Raw genomic sequence first — 13,066 nt, 5'->3', positions numbered from 1 at the left:
AGTGGCCTAGCCAGTCTCCAGATCTCAACCCCATAGAAAATCTTTGGGGGGACATGAAAGTCCGTGTTGCCCAGCAACAGCCCCAAAACATCACTGCTCTAGAGGAGATCTGCATGGAGGAATTGGCCAAAATACCAGCAACAGTGTGCGAAAACCTTGTGAAGACTTACAGAAAACGTTTGACCTCTGTCATTGCCAACAAAGGATAAATAACAAAGTATTGAGATAATCTTTTGTTATTGACCAAATACTTATTTTCCATCATAATTTGCAAATAAATTCATTAAAAATCCTACAATATGTTTTTCTGGATTTTTTTTCTCATTTTGTCTGTCATAGTTGAAGTGTACCTATGATGAAAATTATAGGCCTCTCTCATCTTTTTGGTGGCTGACTAAATATTTTTTTGCCCCACTGTATGTACACTGCTCAAAAAAATAAAGGGAACACTTAAACAACATAATGTAACTCCAAGTGAATCACACTTCTGTGAAATCAAACTGTCCACTTAGGAAGCAACACTGATTGACAATAAATTTCACATGCTGTTGTGCAAATGGAATAGACAACAGGTGGAAATTATAGACAATTAGCAAGACACCCCCAATAAAGGAGTGGTTCTGCAGGTGGTGACCACAGACCACTTCTCAGTTCCTATTCTTCCTGGCTGATGTTTTGGTCACTTTTGAATGCTGGCGGTGCTTTCACTCTAGTGGTAGCATGAGACGGAGTCTACAACCCACACAAGTGGCTCAGGTAGTGCAGCTCATCCAGGATGGCACATCAATGTGAGCTGTGGCAAGAAGATTTGCTGTGTCTGTCTACGTAGTGTCCAGAGCATGGAGGCGCTACCAGGAGACAGGCCAGTACATCAGGAGACGTGGAGGAGGCCGTAGGAGGGCAACAACCCAGCAGCAGGACCGCTACCTCCGCCTTTGTGCAAGGAGGAGCATGAGGAGCACTGCCAGAGCCCTGCAAAATGACCTCCAGCGGCCACAAATGTGCATGTGTCTGCTCAAACGGTCAGAAACAGACTCCATGAGGGTGGTATGAGGGCCCCGACTTCCACAGGTGGGGGTTGTGCTTACAGCCCAAAACCGTGCAGGACGTTTGGCATTTGCCAGAGAACACCGAGATTGGCAAATTCGCCACTGGCGCCCTGTGCTCTTCACAGATGAAAGCAGGTTCACACTGAGCACGTGACAGAGTCTGGAGACGCAGTGGAGAATGTTCTGCTGCCTGCAACATCCTCCAGCATGACCGGTTTGGCGGTTGGTCAGTCATGGTGTGGGGTGGCATTTCTTTGGGGGGCCGCACAGCCCTCCATGTGCTCGCCAGAGGTAGCCTGACTGCCATTAGGTACCGAGATGAGATCCTCAGACCCCTTGTGAGACCATATGCTGGTGCGGTTGGCCCTGGGTTCCTCCTAATGCAAGACAATGCTAGACCTCATGTGGCTGGAGTGTGTCAGCAGTTCCTGCAAGAGGAAGGCATTGATGCTATGGACTGGCCCACCCGTTCCCCAGACCTGAATCCAATTGAGCACATCTGGGACATCATGTCTCACTCCATCCACCAACGCCACGTTGCACCACAGACTGTCCAGGAGTTGGCGGATGCTTTAGTCCAGGTTTGGGAGAAGATCCCTCAGGAGACCATCCGCCACCTCATCAGGAGCATGTCCAGGCGTTGTAGGGAGGTCATACACACTACTGAGCCTCATTTTGACTTGTTTTAAGGACATTACATCAAAGTTGGATCAGCCTGTAGTGTGGTTTTCCACTTTAATTTTGAGTCTGATTCCAAATCCAGACCTCCATGGGTTGATAAATTTGATTTCCATTGATAATTTTGGTGTGATTTTGTTGTCAGCACATTCAACTATGTAAAGAAAAAAGTATTTAATAAGAATATTTAATTCATTCAGATTTTTGCATGGGCTGATGTGTTATTTTAGTGTTCCCTTTATTTTTTTTGAGCAGTGTATATATCTCCTCCAGTTCACAGTATGACCTGGTCCCAGATCGGTTCCCTGCTGTCTTGCCAAACGCTATAGTCATTGTCATGGGCCAAACAATGACCATAGGAATTGGCAAGACGGCACAAGCAGATCTGGGACCAGGCTATTACAATGAAGTATTATCTAGGGCCATTTGCATTTCAATAAGCTGGTTTCCACATGATTGAATCTACATATTGATTTGTGCTCCCTTGGTACGGGCTGTGTGTCTGTGTGTATGCGTGCGTTTGTTCCGGCATGCATGCTTGCGTAACGGTGTGTCGGAGGGGCCTTATCTGAAGCTAATGAATGCAGACAAGATGTGTGTGTGTGTGTGTGTGTGTGTGTGTGTGTGTGTGTGTGTGTGTGTGTGTGTGTGTGTGTGTGTGTGTGTGTGTGTGTGTGTGTGTGTGTGTGTGTGTGTGTGTGTGTGTGTGTGTGTGTGTGTGTGTGTGTGTGTGTGTGTGTGTAGCCTGGGGTCACTTAGCAGCAGCCAGTGTTGCGACCTGCTACCCTCGGCATTTAGCTTTATCCTCGGAGGCTATGTCGTCATCATCCTGGCACATCTGTGGCTAGGTGGACAAGAATGTTATTGTTGTTTGCATAGGTAGGATGTCTTCATTCACACTAAAGACTGTACTGTGTAGGTCGTTTTGTTTGGCAACACACCACAAGTTAGTTTCATCATACGGCTCAATGTATATTCAGTAGGATCGACAGCTAGCTGCCTCGTTTTTCTCCCCAGTGGACTGTACAACACGGCCAACGAGCGAACAAAGTCGCCTAAATTCCCCACGGCACGTGGACGCACCCCGTCAGGAGGCAGCGAGAACGAACCGTCCCAGAACAGACGCAGGTGTGTACTCCTCACCTTTGTCCTTTTCACCTGTCAACCTATCTCAACTCTCCTCCCAATACCTTAGCTGACACTGGTATGAACTGTCCATAAATTGTCCAGGTGTCCCTTTCACCTAGGGCTAGATTCTATCAGTAAAATGTTCACAATGCTGTATTGGCAGTGTTGGAGGTGAAACTGCGTTAGCGCTGTCAAATCCACAAGCGGCTCCTTCTGTAAGCCATTGGATGCAACGAAACCACGCAAATTTATAATCCGACAAATCCCATGCAGCTGCGTTACAAGTTCAAACACTCGAATAGGCGGCGGTCTATTGTCTACACCTCGATTAGACTAAGATCTAAGTAACATTAATTTTAAAAATCCCCTTCAAAAATCTCAGTTTAAACTAGAGATATATTTTTTTTGCATGGGCTGCGTCTCAATCCACCGCATCCTCCTATGACGTCCTTCCGCATCTGCCTTTGGAAGCTACAGCGGTGTTTGTCAGACCATGAGACATCAAAAAAAGTCATTCATTTGAAAAATCCCGAAAACCTTTCCTTCAAAACCTTATTCCTTTTGTCTTTTAATGGCTTTTTAAAAATAATTTATGAATGTTATTAAATGCGTATATGTTTAATATTTTTGTTCATTTTGTTTTTTATTATAAGATTTTGTGTTTAATTTTTTTTTTACCCCCAATTTCGTGGTATGCAATTGGTATTTACAGTCTTGTCTCATTGCTGCAACTCCCGTACAGACTCGGGAGAGGCGAAGGTTGAGAGCCGTGCGTCCTCCGAAACATAACCCAACCAGGCCGCACTGCTTCTTGCCACAATGCCCACTTAACCCGGAAGCAAGCCGCACCAATGCGTTGGAGGAAACACCGTACACCTGGCAACCGTGTCAACATGCATTGCGCCCGGCCTACCAGAGGAGTAGCTTGAGCGTGATTGGACAAGAATATCCCTGCCGGCCAAACCCTCCCCTAACTCGGACGACGCTGGGCCAATGGTGCGCCGCCCCACGAGTCTCCCGGTCACGGCCGGCTGCGACAGAGGCTGGACTCGAACCCCGAATCTCTAGTGGCACAGCGATGCAGTGCTTTAGACGACTGCGCCTATTCAATGTGTTTCTATGGGCTATAGTAAAGGTCAAATTCAATATTATTATTATATTATCTTTTTTTTTTTTTTTTTTTAATATACACTACCATTCAAAAGTTTGGGGTCACTTAGAAATGTCCTTGTTTTCCATGAAAGCATACATGAAATGGAGTTGCAAAGGAATAGGAAATACAGTCAAGACATTGACAAGTTTATAAATAACGATTTTTAATTGAAATAATAATTGTCAAATTTAAACTTTGCTTTCGTCAAAGAATCCTCCATTTGCAACAATTATAGCCTTGCAGACCTTTGGCATTCTAGTTGTCAATTTGTTGAGGTAATCTGAAGAGATTTCACCCCATGCTTCCTGCAGCACCTCCCACAAATTGCTTTGGCTTGATGGGCACGTCTTACGGTCGAGCTGCTCCCACAACAGATCAATAGGGTTGAGATCCGGTGACTGTGCTGGCCACTCCATTATAGACAGAATACCAGCTGACTGCTTCTTCCCTAAATAGTTCTTGCATAGTTTGGAGCTGTGCTTTGGGTCATTGTCCTGTTGTAGGAGGAAATTGGCTCCAATTAAGCATCGTCCACAGGGTATGGCATGGCGTTGCAAAATGGAGTGATAGCCTTCCTTCTTTAAGATCCCCTTTACCCTGTACAAATCTCCCACTTTACCACCACCAAAGCACCCCCAGACCATCACATTAACTCCACTATGATTGACAGATGCCGTCAAGCACTCCTCCAGCATCTTTTTATTTTTTTCTGCGTCTCACGAATCTTCTTTGTGATCCGAACACCTCAAACTTAGATTTGTCTGTCCATAACACTTTTTTTTTCAATCTTCCTCTGTCCAGTATCTATGTTATTTGCCCATCTTAATCTTTTATTTTTATTGGCCAGTCTGAGATATGGCTTTTTCTTTGCATCTCTGCCTAGAAGGCCAGCATCCCGGAGTCGCTTCTTCACTGTTGACGTTGAGATTGGTGTTTTGCGGGTACTATTTAATGAAGCTGCCAGTTGAGGACTTGTGAAGCGTCTGTTTCTAGCCAAGAACATTTCACCTGTCAACCAAAGTAACTGACAGTTATATGGGCTACCAAAAGCCTTACTAGGTGTGTCCAGGTAGGTGTGCCTGTTGCAGGTAGAAAGTGTACCTCCGGTAGTGACAGGAGGGGAGAATACATCCACTGCTGTTGCTCCTTCAGTCATTTCCCTGTTGACAAGTACATTCATAGATGTAGACAGATATTTAATCTGCTGTATAAATGTGAAGCATCCGTTTGGCGTTCCCACTCACTACCAAATATGGTAGTGAGAGGAAGCCTAGTGGCTAGCAGTGGGAGAAGATGGAACGAGATTGATTTTGGCCGACATTCTGCAAATTCTCATTGATGAAGCATTTGATCTGAATACAGTTTTCTGTTCTTAAAACTATAGGGTAAAGTTTGAAAAAAATTGTGTTGTTTAGAAGGAGTGCAACGGCGAATTTAGGTGTTGCACACGTGCAGTGCACAGAGTTGGTGTTCCCGAACTGAAACATGCAAATATTTGCTAGAACGCGCCAATAGGATCTTGCTAGCTTGTGCTTGGCTCTGCCCACTGACTCATTTGTTCCCATTGGAAATGACAGACTGTAGTCCGTCTTGGGTTAGTTATAAAAATCTTTGCTACAACTATGGGGTAATGTTGCCTTCTAGTGGTGTCATGTGGAACTGTCCGATTGCGTTATGCACAATATTGTGTGTATGTGTATAACGTAACATTTTAACCTTGCTGTAGCTCTTAAAATCGTTCCTATACGAGCAGTTCATTACAAAAAAAGATTGTGAAGACATTGCTTAAATGGCCTTGTAAATGGGACAATACTGTATGGAAGCTACTGAAAGGGCATAGTTGTATGTTTGTACTAGGCAATTGTAGTAATCAAATCAAATGTAATATGATGATTCATAAAGGTTAGTCTGGTCTGTCTGTTGTGCGGCAGAGATGCAGAGTTTCTGGGTAGAAACAGTGAATCAGATTGCCCCGAGGTTGCGATGGAGTCGTCTCTTTGAATAAAATGGATACTGATGATTAGCATAAAGCATGGTTGGATAGATGCTCTCTGAATGTTTATGATTGTTAAAACATTTTAAACTCATAAAACCTCCCTTTTAATAGTATTTTGTAACATGACAAGTGACATTCCTCCGATGTCCTTTAGTAAAAACATGACCGTGACAATAATATAACATGATCGTGACACTTCTGTGATCTGGTCCCTCAGGAATGGCCAGGCCAGTGATCCAACAGCTTCCCAGCAGCAGAGCAAACAGCAGAGGAGAAGGTAGAGTTAACGTACAGATCTAAATAGTACATTCTTAAAATTCTCAACCTCTGTCCTGTCTTCAACTAAAAAAAAAGGGCCACATCTTTACGTACACATTGACTCGATGAGTGGAAACCCAGTGAACGGCCCATGTGGTCGTTGACGTGCTGTATTTTGATGTCCACCATCCCAGTTGTACACAGACAACGGTTTACTCATTGTGTGGTTCCCGTTTGTCAGTAGTTACATTAGTCCGGGAGTCATTCCTGTAAAAGTAAGCGTCAACCCCTCTCACTCGTCCCCCTCTCCCGTGCACTTTTGTCCTCTCTCCCTGAAAAGGTCACGCACAAACAACATTCCGTCTCATTCTCTCTCTCTCTCTCCTCGTCAACCTTTGAACCCCGTTTTATTCACCCCTCCCATCTGCAGGTCACGTTCCCGCGGCAACACCAGTAGTGGCAGCGAGTCTGAGAACTCCACCCGGGATCATCGTAAAAAGAGGAACCGGTGAGTGATGTAATGTCTACTTGTAGGAAGCAGTGACATATGCAAAGCTCTATAGTAAACTACTACTACTTCACCCTCGTATGTTGTCTTGGGAGCAATTCCACCATGTACAACTATTTTCCTAAGCCCGTGTCTGTCGTGGACGTTGTAAATGGAAGAGATAAAGCATATTATCAGGCTGCTATTGTTGTCTGAATGATACCATATCTTATTGAACAGCTATATCATTTTGTAGGCCCACAATGGGCCCCCTAGCCGGGTCATATGACACACCTCAGACCGTCTAAATATCTGAGCGCGTGACGCAGCAAAACAAACTAGGAAGAAAATGAAAGAGTATATTTCATGGAAACCTGTTGTGACAGTGAAAATGGGGATGTATGTCATGTATCGGTTGGCGAGGTCCCCGAGGGTAGTGTTAGATGGATCATGTGTCATAGTAGTTGCAAGTTGCAGCCGTACTGTCATCTCTGTTTGCCGTGCAGATGGAATGAGGTTTTAGTGCATCTTCAGGTCTATCGTGTAGATATGCTTGTTTTGTATTGGTTCTACTGTATAATAACTCATATAACTGGTATTGATTATGATTGTATTATAATTGATCTTCCAGGTCTCGTCAAGAGAATGAGATGGTGGACTCTGGTCCTCAGTGGGAAGCTGTGCTCCGCCGTCAGAAGGAGAGGTCTCAGAACGACCCAAACCACCGCCGCTCACGACACCGCTCTCGATCGTAAGTTCCGCAGACTACACCACACACGCAAGCACACACAGACACACACGGGGCGGCAGGGTAGCCTAGTGGTTAGAGCGCTGGACTAGTAACCGAAAGGTTGCAAGATCGAATCCCCGAGCTGACAAGGTAAAAATCTGTTGTTTTTAACCCACCATTCCTAGGCCGTCATTGAAAATAAGAATTTGCTCTTAACTGACTTGCCTAGTTAAATAAACCTAAAATATATATATATATATATATATATATATTTTTTTTTATTTTTTTTTTAAAGCACACACACACAAACCCTCCTTCCCTGTCCTCCCTGCTCCAGAGACCCCCACCTCAGACCCGACCTGGGGAAATTATTTAAGCGCTTAGATACAACATTATTGGGTACCTCCTCAATTCCAAGACACAGAGAATAATGTCCATTCATTTCAATACAACCTCCCTGTCAGATGGTCCCTCTTTATAAATAACCCTTCAACTGTTAACCCCTGTAATTCTGTGACGTCCTCCAGGCGGAGTCCAGACGTGCAGGCTAAGGAACAACTGTGGAAACACATCCAGTAAGTCCCATGACTCCAGTTATGAGATTGAACAGTGGTCTTTTAGCAACGGGCCTTTTCATCGTGCGTTATGGAAAGTGAAACGTGTGACACTGTAATAACTTGACTAAGCATTCATTAACTATTTATATAAAGTGTATACTATTGAAAAAAAAAGGTGTACTTGCACAGCCTTCAAAAAGGCTGTGGACACAGCATTGTCTCTAGGGTTATGGGAAGAGAGATATAACGTGCCCTTGGTGGTCTCGTCCCTCTAGGAAGGAGCTGGTGGACCCAGCGCCAGACCTCACAGAGGATCAGCTGAAGGAGATCCCCTACAAGAAAGTGGAGTGAGTAACTGCGCTTCCCTTCCTCATTAGATAGAAAAAATGGCCTAACGGACAAATCACAGAATTGATCACGCGGAGTCGATATGTTGGGGGTAGGGTGTCTTGATCTGCACTTGGATAAGAAAAGAAGAGATCCAAAGCTCGGCTCATGTCTGAATTATTGAATCGTTGCTTCATCGTCGTCCACCCTGTAGAGATGCATTGTGCTCCAGACAGACCCCTATCTCACCGCCTCTGAAGTTGATGGATTCAGTAGAGAGAGGCCTTATATCCCTAAGGCTGAATAAGAGGTAGGTAGGCCTACTGTCCAACACATGAGATGTAGGGAATGATTTTATGTTCATCCCGTTCCTTCCAGAACCCAAGGAGACCCAATAAAAATCCGGCACTCTCATTCTCCCCGGAGCTTCCGTCAGTACCGGCGCTCCCAGTGCTCCGAAGGGGAGCGATCCGTGCTCTCGGAGGTCAAGTGAGTCTAAACTGGTCTCAGGCCAGATCGTATGGTTTTTCACTGTGCAGAGTCTTACTTAGAAATGCATCTCGGGTGGGATTCAATCCGAAGCGCGTTATTGAGGGCTGCCTATAATGCGCCTTTGAAAGGCAATTGCCGACGTTCGTGGAGGTCACATTCGCGGTAAACGCTGCAAATGACTGTCCAATTGGAAGTGACCTTTTCAAAAATGTCTAGGGTGCCGCAACGCGCCTCGAATTGAATCTCGGGCTCGACCCTAGTTTATTTATTGTGCTGCTGGTTCTTTCCTGTATTGTTCAGCACCTTTAGACACAATAGTGGGAGTGACGGTACGCATTATAAATAATAGGCACTGTATCGTGTGATTCAAGTTTGATCCTGTTTATGTCTTCCAAAGATCTAACACATCCCTCTACCCACTCCACAGCGCCCGGACAGATCTTGTGCCCCCATTACCTGTGACACGAACAGCAGACATCCCAGGTTCCAGCTCCACCCCCGCTCAGGTCAGTGCCACACGTACTACCTCTGACAAAGGCTGTGAGGCAGGATTTTGTTTTAGAAATGAATAAAAGTTATACTTTGCAAGCGCATAGTGGATCGCTTTCTTTCCTTTGAATGACAGCGCTACATGTCTAAAGTACAATACTATATGTTATTACCAGATCCCCCCAGGCAGTTGATTCATCTCCCAGCACTGATAATCGGTGTGTTTGTTGTGCGTTTTCCAGAAGAAGCACGGATCCAAAGACACCCTGCTCTCAGAGATCATAGAGCATGATGTGAAGAGCAGCGCTAAGGTGGTGAAGACTGTCCACTCTCCCAGGACCAAGGTGGAGACGTGACCTGACCAAAACACAACCCCCACCGCAGAAACAATGCCACAATCTCCCACCGACACAAAACGTCAAGACCACCCTGATTTCTTGAAAGAAAAAAATTACTTGTGAAATACAATGGAGGGAGCTGTGTGGAGTACAGTGCACCAGTGACAAGCCCCACCTTGAAATAATCCTGTGTGTGTCTATGTACGGTAACGTTATGTGTTAGATAATGCATGGGCAAAAATGTCACTGGTCTATGTGCCAGTATGCTGCTGTCTTTTGGAATACACCACACTGGGAACCCTGTACAGTATCTTCACATCATTTATACGAGCGCATTTCCAGCTTAAGTCCCTGTTGAGTAAGCCTGGTCTCAGATCTGTTTGTGCTGTATAGCCAACTCCACAACTACCATAGGCCATACAGCACAAACAGATCTGGCTACTCCTGAGTGGGGGGGGGGGGGAATATACTGTATCACAGTTGGTCTGTGTCTAGAGCAAGTCATGGTCACCTGTTCATGCACGTAGCAACAACAGCTGATAATTAAGCGGCAAAAACCTTTTCAGTTATTTTAAACTCGGATAAGTGTTTAGAATTAAAAACACATTTTTTCAGTTATTTTAACACTGATAAGAGTTCTACAATAAAACAGAATTTCAGATGTTTTTCTTAAAGCACATTGATTTCAGTCCAATGCTCACATGAAGGCTGAGGATGAGACTATGAATTGCGTAGCGAACACTGCACAGTGAGGTCCGACAGATCAATCATGGTCTCCTATGCATTTGCCTTCGATTTGGTTTGCGTTATTATTATACAACACAGTATTAAAACAGTGTTTCACTCATACATGTTGAGCTCCATATGGACACTGAGTGTGCGTCTGAAATGGCACCCTATTCCAGATATAGTGCACTACTTTTGACCAGACCCTTATGGGCCCTGGTAAAACAATGATTTACTATAGGGGATAGGGTGCCATTTCAGATGCAGACTGGGTTATTGTATTGTCAAGTCAGGTGTGTTGACTGTAACTATTCTCGACTGTAGGAACCTTTGATCCTGGACCCCATTTTGTTTTGCTCATGAGTACTGAATAACTGTTTTGCATATCTCTGCTGTTTTAAGGTTTAAAAAAAAGTGTCACTTAGAACTGTGTAGCTACACTGTACAGTTGTTAAACTGGAATTTCAGTCCTTTTCAATAAATACATTCAATATGTCTCAAATATCATTTTGTGTGTTTCCTGCTATTGTCAAATGCTCTGGAGGGGTGGTCCGTGAGCTCCAATCTACCTTTTCTACTTGGGCCATCCGCTACTGACTCTGGTTTGGTTTGATTTTGGATCGTTTCTATGGTTAACCTGTCACCGCCAGAGGGAGCTATATGACCAGGATTTGCTCTGGAATGGTTGACTGTTGTAAGACTACTTGAAGACTAAAACTCGAGAGCAAGATGATCCTGTGTAACATGATAACGCGTTGGTAATGGACTGCATCTGTTTCTTGCTTTTTCCTTCTACGCTTTTCAGAAGGTCACTTAGTGTGACCTGATAGGTCAAGAAAAGGCTGACTGCCATGTCTTTGTTCACCTATCCCAATAGTGTGCGGTTTGGTTCTTTATTATTTTTTAAGCGCATACTTGCAAACTTCCTCATAGTATTGCTGAGTCATTACTTCCTAACCTGGTTCTCTGTGGTGATAGCGTCTGGGATGACTCACTCTGCCTGGCTGGAATGACAAGATAGAAAGGCAGAGGTGAAGAAGTAGTTGTTTAGCAGCTGCTACAGCAGGGGTAGGCAGCTGGATTCAGTAGTTTAGCAGCTGCTACAGCAGGGTTAGGCAGCTATATTCAGTAGTTTAGCAGCTGCTACAGCAGGGTTAGGCAGCTAGATTCAGTAGTTTAGCAGCTGCTACAGCAGGGGTAGGCAGCTAGATTCAGTAGTTTAGCAGCTGCTACAGCAGGGGTAGGCAGCTAGATTCAGTAGTTTAGCAGCTGCTACATCAGGGGTAGGCAGCTAGATTCAGTAGTTTAGCAGCTGCTACAGCAGGGGTAGGCAGCTAGATTCAGTAGTTTAGCAGCTGCTGCAGCAGGGGTAGGCAGCTAGATTCAGCAGTGCATTCCTGGTGATTTTACAACCCCCCCCCCCCATTATTTATTTATTTTAATTACTCAACTTGTGTTGAATCTGACCTGCCTATTGCCGACCCCTGTGCTACAGTATATTCCTACGGGGACGCCTTCTACCACACTACTGTTGGATGGAGAAGCAGTCCCTAATCTAATCTACGTCAATAGTTTGAAAACAGGTTTGTCTATGAAAAAGAGAAATGAAAAGGGATAGCTACTTAAAAACGTGTTATTATGATGGTCAATTAATCCTTAAGAGTCTCTAGATGCACCCACGCAAGTAACAAACACCCCATCAAAATCCATCAGTTTAAGCTAGATATCTTGAATGGGCTGCGTCTCAGTCCACCACATCCGCCTACAGTGTATATCAACTATTCGCATCTGCGGTGGAAGGTGGCCGAGCTACAGCGGTGTTTGTCAGACCATGAGACAATTTGTCTTCTCATGAAAACCTCAGTAGCGTCCCAACGGTTTGGTATGCACCCCCCCAAAGGCTTAGACTTTTAGAGGTCATTAACGAATACGGCCAATAATTCTATACACACCCATATGAAATAGGCCAAACAGCAACAACAGCTACTAATTGTTACAGCGAGCAACTGCTCAGCGATTTGATTTGTCACCAAGTGTGTTGACGGCTGCGTGATGAATGGCAAGGCGTCTGAGCTCCGGTTGTATACCGACTTCAACTCAACTGAATGACTCAAGACTTTGTCCTGGGAATCATGATATAATTCTGCCAGCATTCTTCCATTCATAGACTTCAGTGATCTGATATAGCCTCCCTGCCTTCCCTTCTATGGTCTGATGTGTAGCCTCACACAGCTTCCATTAGATTAATTTCCACTTACCTGATATACCCTGCCACTCCATTCCTCTGACTCGTGTTATCTCCTCACATCTGCACTGGAGCCAGTAACGATTTGAAACGTGTTACGTCACCATACCGGCAAGCCGAACCAAATGCACTCATTCACCTCTTTCAAGGAAAGGATATGAACAGGACCAGGTAGTAGAAGATTATACTACGCCGAGCATGAAACGAGAGTAACTGTACTTGTGAAGGTGTCATAAGTTAGGCGAGGCGGTTTATGTTTACTTGAGACACCTTTTTTTTGTTTAGCCTTTTGACTAATGTACACATTCTTTTTGAGAATACAGATCATGTGTGTATTCATTTCTTCTTCCTCCATCATCATCATAGCATACCAAAATTCTTCAACCAACCAATTACATTTGAATTATATCCAT

At 44.6% G+C, this 13,066-nt stretch overlaps 1 protein-coding gene across 5 annotated transcripts in view; it reads left to right on the top strand.

Moving 5' to 3' along the window:
* LOC110523902 (band 4.1-like protein 4) overlaps window positions 1-10,909 on the top strand; it is an 85,001-nt gene extending 74,092 nt beyond the window's left edge. For 2 of the 5 annotated variants that reach the window (XM_021603034.2, XM_036977627.1), the window contains 9 exons: window positions 2,745-2,855; window positions 6,222-6,281; window positions 6,693-6,770; window positions 7,381-7,500; window positions 8,007-8,054; window positions 8,312-8,383; window positions 8,742-8,852; window positions 9,283-9,361; window positions 9,587-10,909. In XM_021603034.2, the coding sequence (XP_021458709.1) occupies window positions 2,745-2,855; window positions 6,222-6,281; window positions 6,693-6,770; window positions 7,381-7,500; window positions 8,007-8,054; window positions 8,312-8,383; window positions 8,742-8,852; window positions 9,283-9,361; window positions 9,587-9,700 (793 nt within the window). In that variant the 3' untranslated portion in view covers window positions 9,701-10,909. Of the gene's footprint in view, window positions 1-2,744; window positions 2,856-6,221; window positions 6,282-6,692; window positions 6,771-7,380; window positions 7,501-8,006; window positions 8,055-8,311; window positions 8,384-8,741; window positions 8,853-9,282; window positions 9,362-9,520 lie in introns of all 5 variants that reach the window. The other 3 variants (XM_036977626.1, XM_021603035.2, XM_021603036.2) reach the window with 3 other exon arrangements.
* Window positions 10,910-13,066: the final 2,157 nt, after the last annotated feature.

The sequence above is a fragment of the Oncorhynchus mykiss genome, chromosome 5, assembly GCF_013265735.2.
Source record: "Oncorhynchus mykiss isolate Arlee chromosome 5, USDA_OmykA_1.1, whole genome shotgun sequence".
NCBI lineage: Eukaryota > Metazoa > Chordata > Actinopteri > Salmoniformes > Salmonidae > Oncorhynchus > Oncorhynchus mykiss.
This window is presented reverse-complemented; position numbering and strand designations above follow the sequence as displayed.